The 21,808-nt window shown below is 48.2% G+C and overlaps 1 protein-coding gene across 6 annotated transcripts in view; it reads right to left on the bottom strand.

Moving 5' to 3' along the window:
- The window catches only part of LOC144153683 (trithorax group protein osa-like), a 177,937-nt gene that overhangs the window by 19,269 nt on the left and 136,860 nt on the right, over nt 1-21,808 (bottom strand). For 5 of the 6 annotated variants that reach the window (XM_077685349.1, XM_077685348.1, XM_077685351.1 and 2 more), the window contains 7 exons: nt 13,323-13,421; nt 12,784-12,879; nt 8,148-8,609; nt 5,665-6,011; nt 3,476-3,514; nt 3,153-3,341; nt 2,821-3,064 (listed from right to left, as the gene is read on the bottom strand). In XM_077685349.1, coding sequence (XP_077541475.1) covers nt 2,821-3,064; nt 3,153-3,341; nt 3,476-3,514; nt 5,665-6,011; nt 8,148-8,609; nt 12,784-12,879; nt 13,323-13,421 — 1,476 coding nt within the window. The remainder of the gene's footprint in view (nt 1-2,820; nt 3,065-3,152; nt 3,342-3,475; nt 3,515-5,664; nt 6,012-8,147; nt 8,610-12,783; nt 12,880-13,322; nt 13,422-21,808) is intronic. The other variant, XM_077685350.1, reaches the window with a different exon arrangement.

Genomic DNA, 21,808 nt, shown 5'->3' with positions numbered 1-21,808 from the left:
CTGTGTTTTACAGCGAGCTCGCGAGCTTCAGGAATGGAATGACCGGCTCGCCAGAAGTTGCGGCGCGCGCTGCATTGGCGCGACGTGTTCGGGCAGCGGCCGATAGCGGGATCGGTTGCTATTGCGCGCGAGTACTAATAATTGATGTACGCAAAGTGTAATTTAATGGCAAAAGTAAAGTTGCTAAACATAGTAAGGTTACCTAAATTACGATCGTGGTGAACGTGCGCGTCGGGGATTGTAGGGAAGGGGGGGGGGGGGGTGCAATGAACCACGTAACCCGGCTTATTTGAGAAACTTTTTCCGTGGCTCTAAACTAGTTCGTACAACCAAGTCTGGGATTACACAATTATATTTTCAGTATTAAATTAATTAGAGAAGATGCCGTAATGTTACTGCGTTTAAAAAAAATTTAGTGTCACTATTTTTTTTCTATTTTTGCAATGTTTGCAATTATAATGTCCATTTTGCAATGCTTTTTTCGCCTGAAGAAGAGCATGGCATTCTTATAATATTAATGTTGTAATTATGTAAAACAAATGTATATTCTGCCTTCAAATAGCTCATCTTATGCGTGTGATGCCCTGATATAATTTTTGACACTGAACAGCCTCATGTACTAAGCTGTAGCTTCATCAAGGTTATGACACCCAGAAATAAGCTGAAAGTCTGCTGGCACATTAATAAAAAAAAACCATGCCTTACTCTTCATTTTGGAGACAGCTATGCATTAGGCATACATGAAGTAAAATATAGGTACCCTAGTAGCCCATAGTAAACTTTTTGGTACACTCTGCGTAAAACTGGTGCTTCTGCCATCTAAAGGCCTACACATAGAAACCTCCAATGAGCCAGGAAGGCATCCCAGATGCACCAAATCAAAGGGCAAAGGTATGCGAGGTTGTCCCCAAGCAACGACAGCAAGGACTATGCTGCTGGTGCAGTTTGAAAATTGTGACATCATCGTAAACTTTAAGAGCCGTTTTCTCAAAAGTGCATTTTACAAGTTCTTCGTTGCTCGTGGAAAGGATAGCGTGGCAATCACTGGGCAGATTTTGACCCTGTCTGTTTTATTTCGATCCTTGAAGAGTTCTGCAGGGCGAGACAGTCTTGGATTTTCATTTTAGGGCCTCGTTATTTTTTAATGTGGAATTTATGGCTAGGTCAATTATGTCCTATAGGTTACAAGTGAAATTATTCTTTTCTGTAAAAAAAATGAAGGGTGTAAAAAAAATTTGAAGACTGTCTTGCCCTGTAGTGTTCTTTTGACTATAATTGAGAAGTATTCAGAACTTCCTAGCATGTGTCAATACCTTGCTAGGCTTTCCACGAGCGGGCAACATGTAAACCTCTGTAACACAAGAACTACTGAAGGTATCATCATGAAATTTTAAATTTCACCATTTGGAGTGCTTTCCAATGTGCTTGCCGAATTTCATCACTCTACGCCAAAAAACAAAAAAGTTCACTCCGATCCCCACGTCCCCCCTTAAAGAGCGGTTAGAAGCGGTCGCTGAAGCTACACGCACCTCTTCGCGGCTGGCGACGCCACCATGTTGCCGCCACCGATCGCGTAATGCGCGCGGGTGGCATTCGCGGCAGTGTCAGAACGGCCGTTTTCGCGAGCAGAAAATGCCCCATGCGGTTCACACTTTAGACCATAACCATGGTAAAGAGGGTGCAAAGCTGTCCCCAACTCGTAGCACCCCGATTTCTTGTTTCTCTTGCAGTTACTAGCGGTAGACGGTTCGATTTCGATTCTAAGTCGACCCCCCAACATTAGATTGTCAAATTTGAAAAAAAGGGTCGACCTACAATCGTGTAAATACGGTACTCATTTTGTTTATTAAAGACATACAAAACACTTCTTGAATGTGAGTAACGTACTCACAAATAAAAGGAAATCGCGTGCGGCCGTTTCCATCAGCCGTCACGTTGTTTGTTTTGGTATCGCACGGCAGTGTCCGCTGCTAGTTGCTTCGATGGTTATCTCGCAGCAAATTTGTTCCCATAACAAAGTTTCCCGCTCAACCCGCAGCGCTTGGTTATTCCGCGTGCTTATACAAAAGCTTTTCTTTTTTAACATCTACTGCATGCACCATGACCGCACGGCTCTTGAGGGAGCATCGATCATTGATGGAAGAGCCACCGTAGAGGGGGTATTGGTAGTTAACGGAAGAGCTTCTCTTTGTGATAATTTTCTAAGCGGCGCACTTTTTTTTTTTTTTTTCTTGAGATGCAATTTTGGGGGGTCGACCTACATTCGAGTCGACTTGCAATCGTGTAAACACGGTATGTACGGCTGAGTTGCACAGCAATGGAACCACCACTGGCTGATGCTGCAAAGCACACCATTGTGCAGACGATTTTTGGGTGGATGGGTCTTCGTGGCCAGCCTGCAACTTTTCAGACACCAAAACGAAGGCACCGCCCAGCAAGGGCGGTGCCTTCAAGTTACGTGCTACTCCGATTTCAAGTTATGTGCTACTCACCCCCCAGCCTGCAGTTCGCCTAAGCAACCATGGCGCCCACAGCAACACTACTTCATCGCTACTTCGGTGCACACAGAAAACATCCTGCTACTGTTACAGTGCAGACAATGTGCTCCCTTGGCAATCCACAATTTGAAAATTGCCAGGGGAGCAAGCTTCTCCTCTGTTTCTCGGTTGGCGAGGAAGGATTAAAAAGCCACGAGCGACCTCGGAGCGTCTTTCCCCCACGGCATGCATGCCCCCCGCACAAGCACCGACCAAGGAGGAGGAGGAGGAGGAGGAAGAGGAGAACCGGGAGGGGACCTGTGCCGCCGCCGCCACCACCCACCCTGCGGAGGAGGAGGAGGGGCCGACCCACCCGAAGGCGACATGGTTCCTCCCTTGGCCTTCTTGCGGGAGGCCGACTCCAGCTGGCTGATGATGGGCTGAGGGTCGATGCCCCCTCGGTCGAACTTGCACTCGAACGGCAGCAGGTGCTTGATGTACTGCTTGCGCAGGGTGTACGCAGCACTAGAGGAGGCCCCGATGCCCAGCACACCAGCCACATCCTTCCAATGCTTTGCCTTCGTTACCTGCACGGGGGAGGGGGAGGAGGACAGGGAGGCCCGCGTTGCTGCCGCTGCTCATCACCACCCGAGCCACAGCGGCACTCATACTCACTTCCACGAAGCCACCTCGATCCTTGACGATGAGGTAGAGGCGAAACAAGTCCAGGGGCTGTTTGCTGATGGTTGGGCACTGGGTGATGGGAGTACCACGCTCGTCATTGTACACGATCAGCTTGTCCAGAAAGGCCCGCCGCTCGGGGTCTTCCGACATGTCGTACAGTTTCAGCAGGCCGTCCGGCCGCTAGACGGGAACAGAGGCAGGAGGGAAAGCCGTTACTCAATGACGCCTCCCAATTCAAAGGCACTTCAAACCTGGCCTACTGCATGCTACACTGTGTTGTTAGAAAGCTTGCGTGGGAAGTAATCGCAACGTACCTTTATCATATGATGTTCGTATACTTGGCTATTCACAACCTGCAACAGAGAGAGAAAAGCTGTGAGCGAGGAAAACTGGAAACAGTAGAAGAACTCAGAAAGGAACACTTCTAGCAGCACCAAATGTTCAGTTTTGCCCGAACTGCAGCATTCCAAAACATTTACTGCGTTCTCCTCGTGAAGAGGGCAAGGAGGCCGCTACCCCACACATATTAACTGCAGTGCTTTTTAAGCTTGAGCTTGGTCCAATGACATTAGCAAAAAACACTTCTTTCGGCGCGAGGCACACGGCACAACCTTCACGCAGCTGCATAGGCAGAGCCTAGCCTCGCCTAGCTATGACGTCACTGCGCTGACACGAACCCAGACGCTGCTCGGCACAGTCGCCAGTCTAGGCTCAAACGTGCAGTGCACTTGGATGCAGTCAGTGGCTTCTTGTATCACTTTCGGATGGCATGCGCCCTTACTCTCCCCCCTATATCCGTCTTCGCACACCTCCGCTTGAAAAGAACAAGCGATCAGCGCCTCGTGATAGCGCCAAGCACATAGTTTACACCCCCACAAAACATGGGTCGGCCGGAAAAGAATGTAACTCCCGAAGAAGAAGAAGCGCAGCGCGAACTCTGTTGTGTCACTGCTCGACAACATACAAGACGGCTACAATCCAACCCAAGTATCGCACTGAAGCTCAGCGAAACGTATCAAAAAACAAGAAGCTAAGTCCACCCCCAGATCTGCTGTTTCTCCAGCCTTGCACCACTAGTGCAAACTGCGCTAATTTTTTTTAATTAAATGCGGAGCACTTAGGGGCCCGGCTTGTTCGATAGTTCATACGGGCTCACCCTAACGGGCTTCATACCCTCGTCGGGATCGAACCAGGGTCCCTCGTGTTACGATGTCTATCCCATTGCGCGCCACAGAGGCACACATTACTCGCATGCAAAGTGTTTCGGGTGACCTTTGCGCTCTGCCACGGCGACAGATGCTGCCATTGATGGACCGCAAATAAGTACACAGTAGTATAAAATAAGGAAAACACCATGAATTATTGCATTAATTACCCAAAACTCATGAAAACTCCATCCAGTGCCTCTTTATGGGCCTTTTCAGGGGCTACACTACCTTCTCTAGCCTACTTAAGGTATCAACGCCAGGCTGATACTGAAACTAGTCAAGGGAGGGCGCCACAGCCCCTCTGACGAATTACTGCTCCACAGTTCGACAGCTTTCAAGTAGGGTGAAACTGCTTTATGTTTTATAAACATCTTTTTAAGCACTCTGCATGAAATATCTCGCCTGGACAAATACGCGTTTCACCCCGCAGCAACACAGGGCAGAAGGGCTACATCCGTACGTAGCAAACGTTTGGTCACAAACAAATAATGCAAATAATGGAAGACTCGTATATCATTTGTAACCTGCAAGCTCCTCTAGCTACAGCGACCCAACACAGCACAGCGTTTCCATCTCACCCTTTGTGACTGGTCAAACTCTACAAAAAAATACCACTGTGTTATCTTGGCCCCCGGATACCACCTACCAAGTGAAAGGAAATAAACCTCATTGGGGTACGGGAGAGATCAATTAACGTCTACTGGCTCCACAGCAAAAACCCCCCACAGCTGTTAAAAAAAAAAAATCAGTAACAGGGGATGACCTAACGCAGCTTTGTTCCAAGGAGTGGAGGTATGCCTCTCATTTGGCTTATTTGTGTCAACGAGAGGCCCAAATGGACCTTGCTTGTCCACTTCAATGTGTACGCATCACTGTTCTCCTTCTGCACTTCGTCACCCTTCCCCGCTCAAGCGTATTTTCCTTCTCTTGCGCCATTGCCGATGGCGGAGATCCTGCACGTACACAGATGAAAACAGCTACGCAACAAACTCCCACATTGCCTCCTTTCTTCTCCACTGCACTTTGTTCAACCCTCTGCCCTCACGACCTGTGCTGGGTATGGTTTGTTCTCCCGCATAACCGGTGCACCTACAAACCGTAAATTACATTTACCAAGAAAATTCCCGTTCCATTCTTGGGCTTTTCGATTAGGTGTTGGAAGAAGGCAAAGCTGAAGAGCTGGACTATTTCGGGCATTGGGGAAGGACGTCCAGCCGCAGTAATTACGCACAGCAGGCGCCTGTGCGGCCGTCGCCCACCGGCAACCGGGCCCGCCCCTCGGTTCCCCCACTCACGGGGCTGGCGGGCGTCCGCGGCCAGCTGGGGCTGGAGACGCTCTCAAACTCGTCGTGGAAGGAGGACATGGAGGCGCCGCCGGGCGAGGGCAGGGTGTTGGGGGTGGGCGGGTGCGACGACATGGGGGGCTGCTTGCTGCCCCCCTTGTCGGGACCCCCCAGGTGCTCCTCGGGCAGCGAGGAGGAGGCCGATGCATTGGACGCCTGGCTCCCTTCGTCCAGCACGGTTGGGGGCACCAGCGACGGCGGCCGGCCACCCCCTTCGGGACCCCCCACGGGCGGGCTGCCCCCGACGCCCGACGCCTGCTGCTGCTGCTGCTGCGAAAGCAGCGCCGCCGAAGGGCCGCCTGCAAAGCAGCGGGGAAAGAAGCACAGCATTTTCGGGATTTGGCCAGAGTAACAAAATAGGATCAAACACCTGCACCATGGTCAGCAGTACAAAACCACTGAGACACCGTGGCACGTGGCCGGCTTTAAAGCACACAACAGTGCACATGGAACCCCTGGAGTGCTTCCCAAGGACTTCTCAAACTATGGTTCTATGCAACACAAGTATGCCCGGTGGGTGGGGGCCTACATATTAAAGGGACACTGATGGCAACTAGCAAGTTTGGTTCAGATGAAAGTTGAACTGCCCCCTAGCCTTCTCAGAGTTTATTCGGCAGCAAAAGACGCTTTAATTGCAGAGAAATTACCAATCGAACAGTGCGTTTCCTCCTCTGCGCCGTTTCTTCATGACATTTCGTGTGATGCAAACAGCGACCGGAAGTGAGTGAGACAGTGGTGTGGTCTAGCAGGAAAACAAAAACCTACCAAGCGAACCATCACGGCTGCAGGAGCCACTGGTGGGGCTCTCAGCGCATACGACAAAACAACTTGATCGCAGTACACATCCATAGCTCCTGCTCTGTGCATGCTAATCTAAATGTGTTGCACGAGATGTGCGATGGTGGTTAAACAATGTGAATGTGCCGCACAGCCTTTTACTTTACCTACAAAACATCTAGCGGGCAGCGGTCGAGGCCTTCACATTGTGGGTTAGCCTGCTGTCTATGCACTCGGCTTGACTACATGGTTCAATCTGTTAGTTCCACTTGCAACAGTGCCCAATGCCTAGAGCAAAACTGCACGTAGGTACTCCGGTGTACAAGCACCTGAAAGGCAGCACACATGCATTTAGCGCTATTACTATACAGGCGTGAGTGTGCACGTTCATCCGAAAGCTTGAAAAAGATTCAAATTTATGGCTTGACAGATGGCCTAGTTCACTAGTGCAGCCTTGGTATAAGTAGTGTCGGAGGTAACTGGCATGCGACTACGTTGAACATGCAACAACCATCGCAACCAGCGGCGCGTCACTTCGCAGCCTGCGAATGCCTGCACGGCTTGAATTATACCTGTACATTTATAATTGCGTATGACTTATGAAAGTTTATGTGTAAAGAAAGCTTTTGTGTGTTTCTTAAAAAGCTTGTGTGCGCGCTCATCATTGTTGGCACATCCGGCCATTGCTGTTTATGTCATCTATACTACGCGACTGACAGGTTCATTTTTTTATTATTTACGAGATTATTTTAAAGGTACTGGGCCAAAGACTGGTACATTCGTTATTTGGGGATGCCAATCTATCTATTTAGACTAACTTCGGTTTTGCCTTCAGTGTCCTTTTAATTTACACTATTTGGTTTAACTGCAGTCAAACACGAATGCGGGTGGTGGGGTTTTTATCGACAACTGCCTTTTGGACACATTCAAACATCTTAACTTTTAGTCATGCCAGTCCTCCAGCCTTCAGGTCTCAGAACGCAACATCACACCACACCACAATCAGGTTTTTTAACGGATGATGATGGTTGCTTACTTAAGACCACCTCAGTGACCTCCTGTCTAGAAACAAATTTCCCTCCCATGTTTTATTGAAATGAAATTTGAACACAGTTTCAAATGAGTCTTAAAATATAGCAGAGCCACCCGTAACGCTAGAAAAGGCCAACGCATACTCTGCCAAGCAAACGAGAGCAAACAACCAAGCTATGGCGATTTGGCCCCACAGTTTCGAACCCACACATACCATAAGGAAATTAGACAGTGGTGTCTCTTTGGGCTGGGTGCGTACTACAGATCTATCCCCTTTGGAGGAGTTGCAGTTAAATGCAGGTAGAAAGGTGTTGGCAAAAATTTTTCTTGCCCTGGCATGCACTAGAGTAAAACTACTTATGGCCAATCCCCCTGGCACCTGCCAGGTCAGCAGGGATGAAGGGTGAGAGGGTGCGCTGCCCCTTGGTGAAGGAAATCTAGCCAAAGCAGCCTCTGCAGGCAGCAAGTGGTACTGCTTGTGACAGAGTAGCAACCATGGAGACTGAGGGTGTGCAGTAGGCCTGCTTACGTACACAGTAGCAGTCTAGTGACGAGACAGACAGCTCCGCATTTTTCCCCCACATGCACAATCTGTGCAGCAGGTGAGAGAAGAACAAGGGGCTCACCCATGGGCGTGGGTGGACACTGCGAGTAGCAGGCGCCCGGTGGCATGGGGCCGCCCCCCGGTGGTGGAGGAGGGGGCCCCTCCGAGGGGGAGGCCCCGTCGGGCGGGGTCATGGGGCTGCTGTAGCCGTACATCTTCTGCTGCAGGTGCTGCCGCAGGTACATGGGGCGCGTGGGGCCCCCCGGGGGACCCCCCTGCGGGGGCATGGCCCCCAGGGCAGCAGAGGCCGCCCCTCCCGCTCCTCCCCCACCTCCGGCCCCCTTGGGGTACTGGGGCCCCGGCGGGGGAGGCATCAGGCTGTTGGCGCCCCCGTAGCCGCCGTACTGGGAGGAAGAGGCCGCGTTGCCATACGGGTAGCCTGCCTGCGCAGCTGCCATGCGGCCGGCCCCCGGGTAGCCGCCGCCCTGGGGGGGCCCGTAGCCCGGCATGGCCCCCAGGCCACCCTGCTGCCGGGGGTAGTTGCCTGCAAGGGAGCACTCGTGGTCAAGAAAGAGCCAGCACTGACGGCACAGCAGAACCCCATCAACGAGCATCAAGCTGGGCCATTACACGGCATAAAGTGCGACCATACTGAGCCCTAAATGAGGCAACGCTGACCCTTGTTTTCACCAGTCAAACCCGTGCCACTTCTAGCACAGTACTCTTTCCCGCAAAGCACATTTAAGCAAGATTCATCTGATGAGGTTACAGCCTGACAGCCCTGACTTCACAGGGTTTCAGTGATACTAGGGGCAGGAGCCTTCAAGGTAGTCTCGAGTGGCGAATCGGTCCATCCACCCGGAACCAAGATGACAGCACTGCCAAGCCCTCTAAAAAGGTTCACAGAACAAAACTTTCGGGGGTACAAGTTGGAATCCGGCACGGCCCAGCCATTATGATGGACAACGGCTACCTGGGCATGGCAGAAGACTGCCAGTGTTTTTAGCGTGTTTTCACCACCAACAAAACTTCCAACACATTTGCACTGAAGAACAAGACACTGAGACAATGCCGTAATCTCGTGGCAACTGATGAAAACCATCCAAAAATGCAATTCCACCATAAATAAGGCTGCAACGCACGAACTTAGCTAGCTCTAGTTAATACTGGAAGCATTATTGGGCCACTAATCAAGGATTAGTGGTCTCCATGTGAGTGTATATCAGACTCAGTATAACTCACTAAGAAAACCGAACTATTAGTGGGAATAAAACATTGCGATTCCACCCCTGACGCCTTTGCGGCATAGAATACATCAATGTATTCGAGAAAAAACTTGTTACGCAAGTCTGTAATCACGAGCCGTATTCGGAATTATTAATGGAATGTGCAAGCTGTATTTGCCACTTCGCTTTAATTTCCTATTGCAAGCTTGTTACGAGTTCATTGACGAATAAAAGGTGCCATGCAGACAAAAAACAAGTGTTTTATTCGGAAGATTTAGTGTTTAAGGGGGGACGCAGCTTTCAACTTCGGAAAAATGACCAAAACATCGTTTTTTTGAAACCCACATATTCGGCTTCTATGTTTCCTATTCTGTGCGTCTGCAAAGTTTTTACGCTGAAAAGCGTCGCAAAGTGGCATAAAAAAATACTTTTGTCAGGCGCGGTGACAAACTATCAGTGCAAAAGGGCGAAAAAACGGCAATTTTCGGAGCGCTCTATCTCCGCAACGGTGCCACCGGGCGCGGCCATTTTGATATGGTTAGATCGGCCGAGCGATCGTCTTTCCGGTTCCGCTCGTCTCTTGTATCTTCGTTCATTCACAAACGCACAAACGGCAGAAAAGAAACGACGCACAAACGAAGCTAGAAATAGATGCTGAAGCGCTATTGGTCCTCCGGTCGGGGCGCAGAACAGCGACTCTCCTGATTGGATGTCGAGGGTGCAACGCAAGATGGCGGCCGCCTGAGCTGCGTAGCGAGCGGATTGAGTTCATTTTCGCCGCTTCGCTCGGCCGAGTTTCTGTTCAATCTGTGGTATTCAACACGCACGCTATCGCGATGGGAATGCCAGAGATAACGAGCCAGATTACGGAAAGTTGTGTGGCTCGAAAGGCGGAGGTCATCGAACGCTTCGTGGTGCGCGTGACACTGCCGTCGCCAGACCTTGGAGGGTGACGCGATGTGCGCGCTTGCGAAAGCGGTTCGTGAAGTGAACTTTTAGCCGGATTTGCGATGTTTACACGCTTAGTTATTGCTGTGTTTTGGCTGTGGGCTCGCTAGCCTTGATAAAGAAACGGTCCACGCGTCAAACGCTGCGGCGCGCACGGCATAGCCGACGCGCATTGGAGCATCACATGACTGGGCAACCGGTTACGATTGAACGCCAGTAGTTGTAATTAATGCCTGCGACGTTAGATTTAATCTTAAAAGCGACCTGACCAGCCATATCAGGTATAATCAAAGTTAGATATGTCGCGGTAAGCGTGCGCTGCGATGCGCGCGAGCCATATCGCCTTTCTTGCGCTACGTTTCCCGTGCACTTGTAATTTTCATGCAAACAGGTTTGAGTTAATAATATAGGAATAAAAATATGCTCTCTGCGTTAAAAATGTACGTTCGCGTGGCAGCATTTAACAGTGATTTTTTTTTAGGGAAATTATTGATACCATTGCATAGGGCATACTGGCTGTGCTGCGAGAAATATTGGATGCCTTGAATGTCAAAAGTAGTAAAAAAATATGCTCTTGCATTGAAGTTGGGAGTTATGCAGAATACTCTACCAAGCTTCAAAGTAGCTCATTTTCATCCTTGTGGTATGCAAACTTTTGGCAATGAACACCTGCACTATGAGTACTAAGTTGCTGTGCCAGGCAAGATAAAACATGAAAAAAAAAGCCAAAAATGTTCAAATTTAAGTTAAAAAAATGCTTAACTTGTTGCCATGGTGACAACACTGCAAAAGGAGGTTGTCCAGTGCGATACAGCCAACCAACTAACCTACTTTGCATTGAAAGCCCATTGAAACCCATCTCCCATCCGTTTGGTTTGCAAAGGGGGTATGTACTCTTCACGGAGGAGCTGAAAATGATGTTTTCTGGAAAGAGAAAGGCTGTAAAAGGCACTCCGATTTCAATGCAAGGCCTTCCAGAAGCCCCATGTTCAAAAGGACATGAAAGGCTGCAACCGTGGCGACTTTTGATAAGTGAAACCTATGTTGCAACTTCGGAAGCCGTTTTCTCAAAACAGTTTTTTTTGCCACCTATGTCGCTTGTACCAGGGATTTCTTCGTGACCACTGGGTCTATTTTGATTCCGTTTCTTGCATTACATTCCTTGGTGAACAGTTCAGGTCGTGACACTTTTGGTTTTCCAGATTTGTTTTTTGTGATTTTTTTATTCAAATAATCGTTCACAGTTGACATGCCTGTTGCACATTAACCTCTAAAAAAATGAAAACTAAAAAACATTGTGTTGTAAAAAAAAATTCTAAAACTGTCACGACCTCGCCCATTCATTTGGGAATGCAAAGCACTTCGAACAAGTTTTCTATCGTGTTTTATAAGTCGCTCAAGCTCGGTACAAGCGGAACAGAAAGAAAATTTAATAAATAAAAAAGTTATCAAAATATTATCTTGAAATTTTGATGGTGTTATCACAGAAGCATTTCCAGTTGCTGTGCCAATTTTCATCAAAATCCACTCAGAAATAAAAAAGTTGATTTTGAAAGCCACGTCCCCCCTTAATAGGGCCCTAAGCACTTGTTTGGCAGCAAACGATGCTTTATTCACTGAGGAATTAAATATTTTAAATCCAAATTTCAATTCTCCCGCTAAATTGTGTGTTTTCGTGACGCCGACAATGACGTATAAAGAGCAGGGCCTTAAAACAAAATATAGCCTGCTAACCAGAGCAGCTACCACCTCACAGGCGCTTGTTTGATTATCTTGTTTATCACCCACTTTCATAGATGGCGCTGCAATACTGCTGAAGCGTCAGTGTTCGCACTTTACTTCTGGCTGGACACCTACACCTGCCGTATTTTTGTCACGGTACATACTAACCGCTTTCTTAAACTTAAGCAATGACTCAACAAACATGGCCACATAAGCGACTGTCCCGCTTGTGTTGGTTGGTCAGTGTTGTTTCCGACAAGTCCAGCGTGTCCGATGGCTGTGTTAGCGCTGCCAGCTGGCAAAGTGCCACACTAACTGCTTCAATGTTTACATGTTCATAACTTTAATTGATCACCCAATTCTTCATGCTATAAAAAGAATTGGCCCTAAATTTATGCGTAAACAGCTCGTTTAGCAAGTTTATAAGCCCTACCTAATTTGCGTTTGCTTTTGTCAGCCTCAGCCAATCCCACAGCAGGGCTTATGACATCATGGGTTTTGTTGCGAGGAATGAGCAAGTGGGTCGCATGGCGATTCCCTTTTTTTCCTAATTATGCAGCTTATTTGACCGAAGTTTACATTAAAAGTGCTGTCAGTGTGATTTTAATGGGGCAATCTTTCAAATGAACCAAACTTGTGCGTTGTCTGCATGGCCCCCAATGCAATTTAACTTTGCTGCATGCATAAACTAACACCCCGCACAAGAGTGTATGCATGTATTATGTACGGCAGCCGACCAATTAAGCCTGGCTTCCTTGGGCTTGATTTTGTTGGGACTGTTTTGTCAGTCAAAGTTTTTGTGAAGTCGATCCCCTTCCTTACTTTGAGGATAGTGGGGTCCGGGGTAGGATGAAGACATGATTCCCGGGTGCATCTTGGCTCCGTACATTGAAGACGCCTGCATTTGTTGGTTGTACCCTGAAATGGGAAAGAGCGCAACAGGCAAGTTGTAATGAGCCACACTGTACAATCTCCGTAAAAGAGAAGCGGTATTTTCATATAAGCAAGGCCAATGTAAAACAATGTGAAAATGGGTTGGGGACTGAACATTTTCAAAAAAAAAAAAATTCTTTATAGCAGGGGCGCACTGCCTGAACATTTACGCGCTTCCTCGTACACACAGTACGCCCTTCGGAAATCTTCCGGAATTTTTTTGGCAGGCCTGTAACAAAGTGTTCAGTCAGCTAGAGAGAAGTTATTGGCAAGCGACTGGTGATGCATTAACTCGAATGATCATAACTCGCCTTCCAGAAAACCAATCACACTCGCCTCACGTACATTCCCAGTTGGACGACAATTTACTTCCAGTTCAAGCAAACTTCAACATTCCGGTTAACCAGAGAGGCTCGGCCAACTCTCACCTTGCGGAGGCAGCTGTGATTGAGAAAGATGATTTGGCGCACTGCTCTCGGACTGACTTGATGAGGGTCGAGGAGGCACAGGAATGTTTGACTGTGAACCTGCACAGGTCAGAGAAGACAACGTTGGGCCAAGGCTCATGAGCACTTCACTCCGGGCAACCTAACAAAAAAGGGGGGAGGACCTTCATGCGAGCCCACACCAAGAAATTACAAATTACCGGACTTCCCTCCAGGTCTTAAGCATAGCATAGCGGCAGGTGAACGCCAACCTAGTACCACTTCGTCTTTAAGGTGAAGGCCATGCAGACAAAATACAAGTTTGTTTTATTCAAAAGATTTTGTCTTATAGTGCCCCCAGTGCTTGTCCAGATGCAAACAATGCTTTATTCACTGAAAAATTAACCAAAAGTTAAAATGTTGATTCTCCTGCCAAACAGTGTTTTCGCGACGTCTGCAATGACATCACAAGCACCGCTCTGCAGCCGATTGTAGAGCCTCGCTTACCGTTAGTCAGCCTAGATGGCGCCACCATACTGCAGTGGGCTGTTTTCTGCTTTTGCTTTGTTTTTGACCATATTTGTACCTGGCTTGTCTTTGTTTAGGCGAAAAGTATTCGTTTCGTGAAACATGGTGTTTGCTCAGAAAGTACGGTCACGTAAGACGCCACGCCAATCGGCCAGTGTCGTCGAGACAACCCAAAGCACCCAGTACCAACAACAGTACGCATTGGTGCTTCTATGTTTATGTGTACTTTCGTAACTTCCACTGTTTACCCAACCATTCTTACTGCTATAAAAATGATGCGCCCTGAATATAAGCGCAGAGAGCTCGTTCGGCTTTGTAAGCCCTGTCTCATTTGCGCTTGCTTTCGGCAGCCTCAGCCAATCGCAGAGCTCCTGCGTATGACATCATAGGTTCTGTTGTGGGAAATGAGCTCGTAAGTCGCATGGCCATTCCCTTTTTTCCTAATTACACAGCTTATTTGAGCAAAGTTTATGTGAAAAGTGGTGTCAGTACGATTTTAACGAGGCAATCTTTCGAATTAATTAAACTTGTGTTTTGTCTGCATGGCCCCTCTAGGTAGAGTACAGACATCACCGCAAAGAATCACACAGTATTGCTGAAACACGCGAAGCTGGTACACGAGCTTAGAAGAACATTAAGGCAGCTTCTGGTCGCTCAGCCCCCAGCCAAAAACCACCCGTTACAGTAAGCGGGTACCTCTCCTCCTTTCTCTGCACTGAGCAGCATTTAAAAGTAATTAATGAATTACTTCGTGCGTGCTCAACGCCAGCCGTCAACTCCAATCTACTACGTGTGCCTCAAATCCACATTTCGAAACAAGCAAGCTTGATTGCCAATTTTGAAAACTGTAACATGTCAGCCTTTCTGACTTCACTACCAGTGAGTTGTTTTCGTAAACCAATACACGGCAATATGTGTAAGTTGACTGGGCTGCCAACTATTCTTTTTTTTTTTTTTCGAGCCTATGTCCGCTAGTGCATATGAAAGCAAGCATTTTGTATAGTAAGGAAACCGGAAAGAATTTTTAATTAAGCCAGAGGAAATAATTTTAATCTGGCACCAAAAGCAGTGAAAACTAAAAGGTGGCAGAAGTCACTGGCTAAATTTGTCATTACACCGCCTGACAAAAACATTTTTGTCAACTCAAATCCTAGTAAAGCATGCCAAAAAGACATGAACACAAATATTTATGCAGATTGGTATAGTTGACTGTGTTACTTTATTGTTCCCCGGTCAAAATTGTAAGTGCTGCTGCTTACCAAACCACATTTTCACTCAAACCCAAACTTATCCCAAAGATCAAAAGCTATAGTGTGTTTATTTTAACACCACTATCAGCGACTAAATATTCCTGGTTGTTTGCCATTCAAATAAACCATACATTTCACTGCTGTTAGACCGGCCTTGTTTTGTGCACGAACCAGTACGACCCCCTACTCAAGTAAAATCGACATGCTTTACCTGGACAGGCTCAAGAGTAAAACGTTGCACACAAAAAGTCATACGTAGGTCACTCGTGAATGTTTTTGCTTGAATCACATTTTAGATGGTAGTTTTTTTATTCTTGTGTGAAAATAAATGTGTCGCACTGTGGGTCAGTGTCATCGGTGTCTGCATCTTTTTCGCACGCTACTTCACTCTAGTGACGCTGGTAGAACAACAAACAACAAATTCCACTTTCAGACGCTTCAAGGCATTATTAGCAAAGCCGTTTCAGTTCAAGGAACTTTCGCTTGGGATAGAGGACATTTACTGCCCTTTTGTAAAACAAATCTATTCAGCAGGTCCACTTCAGTTCTGAAGCTCAAGCTCTGCTGGAGTGGTTTGTGGTCCTTGCTCGCAACACCGCAGAATTGTTGGGCAGCGATATTGTGAAGAAAATGCCTTGGAAAACAAAAGAAGATTGCGCTCGTCAGATATAACGGATGGGCACAGAGTGAAACTGCAGCCAAACATGGTAGGAGGCAGACTGTGGGCAAAAGGCGTGTCCGACTCCATCAGCGCGTGCATGTGTGTGTGTGTGTGTGTGCGAGAGAGAGAGAGAGAGAGAGAGAGAGAGAGAGAGAGAGAGAGAGAGAGAGAGAGAGAGAGAGACCGATCCTCCAGGTGTGTGCCTGAGACGAAAGTCCTTCCTCAAGGTGTGCCGCTCTATACCAAGTGCCACCAGGCAACAAGCAGCGATATTAGGGTACACGGCAAAACTTTAGGAACATGGCTAGCGCTATTCACTCCTACTCCAGAAGGTTTGACTTCACAATATGGAACATATCGAGTACTTCGAGATAACTAGTGCAAGCACTCTGTTTGCCCGACATACGTGACTACTAAAGGAAAAAGAATTCCTGTAGCAAACTGTGCAATTTGAACAACTATGAAGCTTGGGGGGGGGGGGGGGGGGGGGGGGGGGGAATGAAAAATGCCACACAAAAACGAAGAGAGAAGAGACCACTTACACACTTTTCCCCCTCGTGTTTGCACTTCGCTGTTGCTGGTTATCTCTCCCCCCCCCCCCAGGCTTTATAATAAACCAACTCCAACTAGCCCAGCAAGCAGTTGCTCTCCCAGAGATGGATTAGTTAAGTGGTAGTATTTCACGGGACCCGCCTCATTACGAACAAATAGGAAAAAAAAAAGAACAAAAACAAATGGCATGCATTTAAACGCCACCCTTTCAAACTCCACCAATTGGCTCTCTCGCTGCTCGAGAACTATTTCTTAGTCACTCGTGCACCTTTCCACCCCCTCTCACGCGCCGCAGGCATTCCGCGATCGGCGTCCCATCTGTTCCGTGGGAACGGAGCGCCGCAGCAATCGTCTGCATCCGGATGGCCGATAAGGAGAGGGAGGGAAGACGACAGCCGCCGGCAGGCAGAAGGCGGCTCGAAGACAACTTCTCCCGTGGAAACGGGCCACAAGACGACGACGTCGACGAACGGGGAGAAGGAAAAACTACCCCAGGCAACCTGCCGGGCCGACTCGACGGCAGCAGCAGGCTCCGTTCGCCGAACGGCAGCTGCACGTTCAACCGAGCGGAAAGGCAGGCTCTCGCGTGGCGAAGAACAAACGGGAGGACGGAAAAGAAAGATTAAAAAAAAAAATGAGGCGAGGGGAGTTGCGTGTACCATCTCCCTCACCTTCGCGCAGACCCAGCCGTACGCGCCCGTCGCACGCAATTCGAAAAGAAGGCACGCTTCCCACCACCGGCAACCATCGACAAATCAATTGCAGCCACCATTGATGACCCTGCATCCCCTTCCCCCCTTTCTGTCAAAGCACGAGCCCAATGCTTACGATATGGGTGGCGCGCCGCGCAGTAGCTCTGAGACCGAGGCCTGCCGCTGGCGGACCGTACGGCCACAGCGTACTTTTAGCGCTTAACTGTCGTAAACGATTTGATTGATTTGATTGATTGTGGGGTTTAACGCGCCGACGCAACGCAGGCGATGAGGCGCGCCGTAGTGGAGGGCTCCGGATTAATTTTGACCACCTGGGGATCTTTATCGTGCGCCGAAATCTCGTACACACGGGCGTTTTTGCTTTTCGCCTCCATCAGAAAAGCGGCCGCCGCGGCCGGGAATCGAACCCGCGACCTCGTGCTCAGTAGCGCAACGCCTAACTGTCGTAAACGAGCGCTGCCATTGGAAATGCACACGGGCACCTAGAGATAACGCCGATTAGTCTTCGACGGCGATCGAAAAAATCGAATACGTAGGGAGACGGAAACCCCGCGATAAAGGGTGCCGTGAAAAACTCAAGGACATGACTCAAAAAAGCAGAGAAGGAAAAAAAAAAAAAGCTGGTTTTCTTTTTGGTGGACCGGCGCGGCGGTCTGCGAGTACAGCGAGCAAGGTAGTTTCCATAGCAAAAAGCTATTAGGGAGTTATAGCAGATCGGAAAAACGGTTCCGGTACGGTAACGTCTACCGTCTGGACGCCACCGCGCATGCGCAGAACCCTACCGTATACCGGAGCGACTTGGCCGCGCGGTACCGAGACATACCGTGTCCGTAGTTCGGAAGCGGGCGGCCGCTTTGGAAGAGTTTAGGATACGTACGATTGGCTCACGCCTAGTCGAACGGATTGTAAATATGAGATCGTTTAAGAAAAATGAGGTTGCAGCAAGTGAAATCCACGCGATTCTGACAGCTCAAGCAGCAAGCGAAACACGGTCCCGGCCCAACTGCCGTGGCTTGTGTCGTCGAACGACGCATGTCCGATAGCTTCTTTTAGGTTAAATAAAGGCGATACGGCTACTTCACTAGTATTAACAGCAACATGGGGCCCGTCTACAAATCGGCGAGTGAGGAACAGGCGGTATCAGTGCGAGGGACTCTCAAATACAACGAAAAACTAGAAACAGCCAGCCGTATGTACTGAGCTTGACCTACTGGCGCCATCTATTGAAATGGCGTAGAGTTAAAATGCCGCTCCATGTTCACGCAGTCGCAGTTCGAATCTCCGTAGGGGACTGTAGTAGGGGCGTTGGATGTTTTTTTTTTTTTTTTTTTTCTAATACTGTCTATAGCGATTTTGAGAACTGAAAACTAATATTTCAGCACAGGAAGCGCCACAGACTCACGAAAAATTGCCAAACGACGTACAACACAAGTCGCTCCCATTCACGGTAGCATGGCCGGTAGTTACGATCTGCTATAACTGGCTATAACTCTAAAAACGAGCCTTCCCGGTACGGTCCCGTAGCGGCTACCGTGTACCGTACCGGAACCGTTTTTCCGATCTGCTATAACTCTCTATTAGAGAGTTTTAGCATAGCGTTACCGTGTTTACGTTGCCGTTTACCGTGTTTACGGGGGTCGACTGCGTGAGTTACCGTGAACGGTAACTTATCGGCACAGGCTTTAACGTCGCCAGCGAGCTTCCTGAGCAGACGAAGTGTACCGTCGCGTATTGATATGCAGTGCGCTCGGCGCTTAATGCTTGGTACAGCCGATAAAAGTAATCTCACTTGATGCTGTTTATTACGTCTTTCTTGTTAAATAGTGCTCAGGAAAGCGACAAACGACCATTTTTCACAGATGAGCGAGCAATATGGCCGTCCCTACTCGTGCTAAGCCTCACCCGCCTAAATTAGTTCAGAGAAGTTTCTGAGCGCGCAAAGCGCTTTTACGTCTCTAAAATTGTGCCGAGCAAGGTAGTGTAGGTTACTGAGTAATTATTTCAACATATTTTACCCATTTCATGCCGAAATATTTAGCACAGGCGTAAATTCTAGTTTAACTTGATTCTCACTGTACTCAGCAGATGGCGCCACCGATACCACTTTTCTTTTCTAAAGCTATGCAGGTATGGCTACAGTATTCTCAAAACTAATGTTATTGTGAACACTGCACCCTAAAAGTGAAACATTCAAGCTACTTTAAACAAAATCAGATAGCTGTGAACAACAAAATTATGCGTGATTTGTTTCGATAGAAATGCATCAAATGTCGCTGTGTGTCCCACGGCAGCCGGTAAGCCAGAATACGCAAACCGCAAACCGTGTGCTAAAACGCGTTTTACCGTTTTCACCGGCAAACGGAAACTCCGGCTTCCGGTAACGCAGACCCGGTAACGATATGCTAAAACCGTCCTAGTATAGTTTTAGTTTAGTATAGTATTTTAGTCTTAGTTTTAGTATAGCAGAAAGCACCACTTTAGCGTGTCCATTAGAGAGTTTTACCATATCGTTACCGTGTTTACATTAGGGAGTTTCAGCATATCGTTACCGCGTTTGCGTTACCGTTTAGCGGGTTTGCGGGGGTCGACTGAGCATGCGTGAGAGTTACCGTGAACGGCAACTTACCGGCACAGGCTCTACCGTCGCCAGCGAGCTTCCTGAGCAGACGAAGTTTACCTTCGCGTATTGATTACAGCAAATGCAGTGCGGTCGGCGCTTTATGCTTGGTACGGCCGAATAAAGTAATCTTACTTGATGTTGTTTATCACATGTTTCTTGCTAAATAATGCTCAGGAAAGCGACAATCAACCATTTTTCTCGGATGGGTGAGCAAAATGGCCGTCCCTACTGGTTCTAAGCCTTGCCCGCCTCAAATAGTTCAGATAGGTTTTTCAGCTCGCAAAGTGCTTTTAAGCCTCCAAACTTGTGCTAGGCAAGGTAGTGTAGGTTACTGAGTAATTGCTACGACATATTTCACTCATTTCTTGCCTAAATAATTAGCGCGGGGGCAAATTCTATTTCACCTTCATTCTAACTCTCCTCAGTAGATGGCGCCACCAACTCGTTTTCTTTTTAAAGCTCTACAGGTGATGGCTACACTATTCTCATAACAACTGCAGTTAGTGTGAATGCTTTACCTCAAAAGTGAAATATTCAAGTTACTTTAAACGAATGGAAATAGATACGTGCAAGAAAATTATGAGTAATCTGATTTGAGACTAATTCATCAGATGGCGCTACCTGCGCCTCGACGGCCGGAATACGCAAACCGCAAACGGTGCGCTAAAACGTACCCTACCGTTTTCAGCCGTTAACGGAAACTCAGGCTTCCGGTAACACGGTAAACGGTAACGCAAACACGGTAACGATATGCTAAAACTGCCTATTACCGTTTACCGTGTTTGCGGGAGTCGACTGCGCAGCGCGAGAGTTACCGCGAACGGTAACTTACCGGCACAGGCTTCACCGTCGCCAGTGGCTTCCGGTAACACGGTAACCGGTAACGATATGCTAAAACTGCCCATTGATTTAGCGGGCACGCTAACCGTCGCGTAACGAGGCGCTATCCGTTCGCGATTGCGGCGCGCAAACGTTAACGTCACAGCTACAACGTATACTGAACTATTTACAGAGTTTTACCATAGCGGCTAGCGTACGCTACGCTGGGGTCGGCGGGTAGCGGGACCCGACTGCGCATGGAGGCGGTCACGGCCAAGACTGTGGCCACTCCTCAAAGGACGAATGCACACTTGCCCAGTTTTGTCCTGGTAGCCGCTAGCGTAGCTTATTTAGTGGCTCTAGTACCCGCCGACCGTAGCGTAAGCAGGTAGCCCCCTAACTCTATTTACAGAAGAGAAAAATCTCGCTGTCAAAAAACCCACGCAAGAAGCGTCCTCGTCGCGCACACCCTCCCCCACCCATCCATCACCCCTTCCTCTCGCACGAAGGTCACAAAACCAGGTGCACATTTCCGACGCTAATTTAATTTCACAACAGCGGCGCTTTCTTCTTCACCTTTTTTTTTTTTTCAGCCTTCCTTACTCCCTGACTGGCAGCCATGTGATTGCAGCGTGATCAGCCTCAAACATGTTTGACCCTTTCTTTTGTGAGCATTTTGTGTGTGCATGTGTGCGTGCACATGCCTACTCACCCCGAACTGTGGGAAAGGGGGATAAAAAAAATAGACGCAGCACTAAGTAGTAGTAGCTGCGATTTAAGCAGCAAGCTGAGAATGCGCCTGTTTGTTTGCATTGCTCAGTAGGCTTGCCCAGCAGAGGTGGGACTGCTTCAAGTCATTCCGGAGCAACTTTTGGAGAAGGTAAAATTGTTTTTGGAGCAGCTAGGAGCAGACTAAGTTTCATTTTGGAGAAGCCCAGTCTGAATTTCTGAGGAATAAACAATGAAACGTGGCAGCGCAAAGCGAACCCACCACAAAACACAGACGGCTTGGACAACCGAAACAAGATTTGGGGCAGTCCTAAGTCACACTAATGTCGACTGTAATGGCACTAAATACAAAATCTAGGGAAGTGGGAAAAAAATCGAATTTGGAGCAACTCAGGGTCAAAAATAATTTTTTTAGGCAGTTGGGAGGTATATCAGCAGTAAAAAGCATAGGAGAAAGTTTTCACAGGGGTTTTAAATGAATGGAAGTACCTTCAAATGATACCTGTAGGTACCTGCATATAATATAATTGGACAAGAACTTAAAGCGATATTCATACATGCCATGATAAAGGCATTGCACTGAGTCTGCAAAACAGCAAAGCAAGCCCAAAAGACCA

This window comes from Haemaphysalis longicornis, unplaced genomic scaffold (assembly GCF_048455015.1).
Source record: "Haemaphysalis longicornis isolate Haplotype H1 unplaced genomic scaffold, Haemaphysalis longicornis Haplotype H1 scaffold_9, whole genome shotgun sequence".
Classification (NCBI taxonomy): domain Eukaryota; kingdom Metazoa; phylum Arthropoda; class Arachnida; order Ixodida; family Ixodidae; genus Haemaphysalis; species Haemaphysalis longicornis.
The sequence above is the reverse complement of the archived record's forward strand: the minus strand, read 5'-3'. Positions and strand labels throughout refer to the sequence as shown.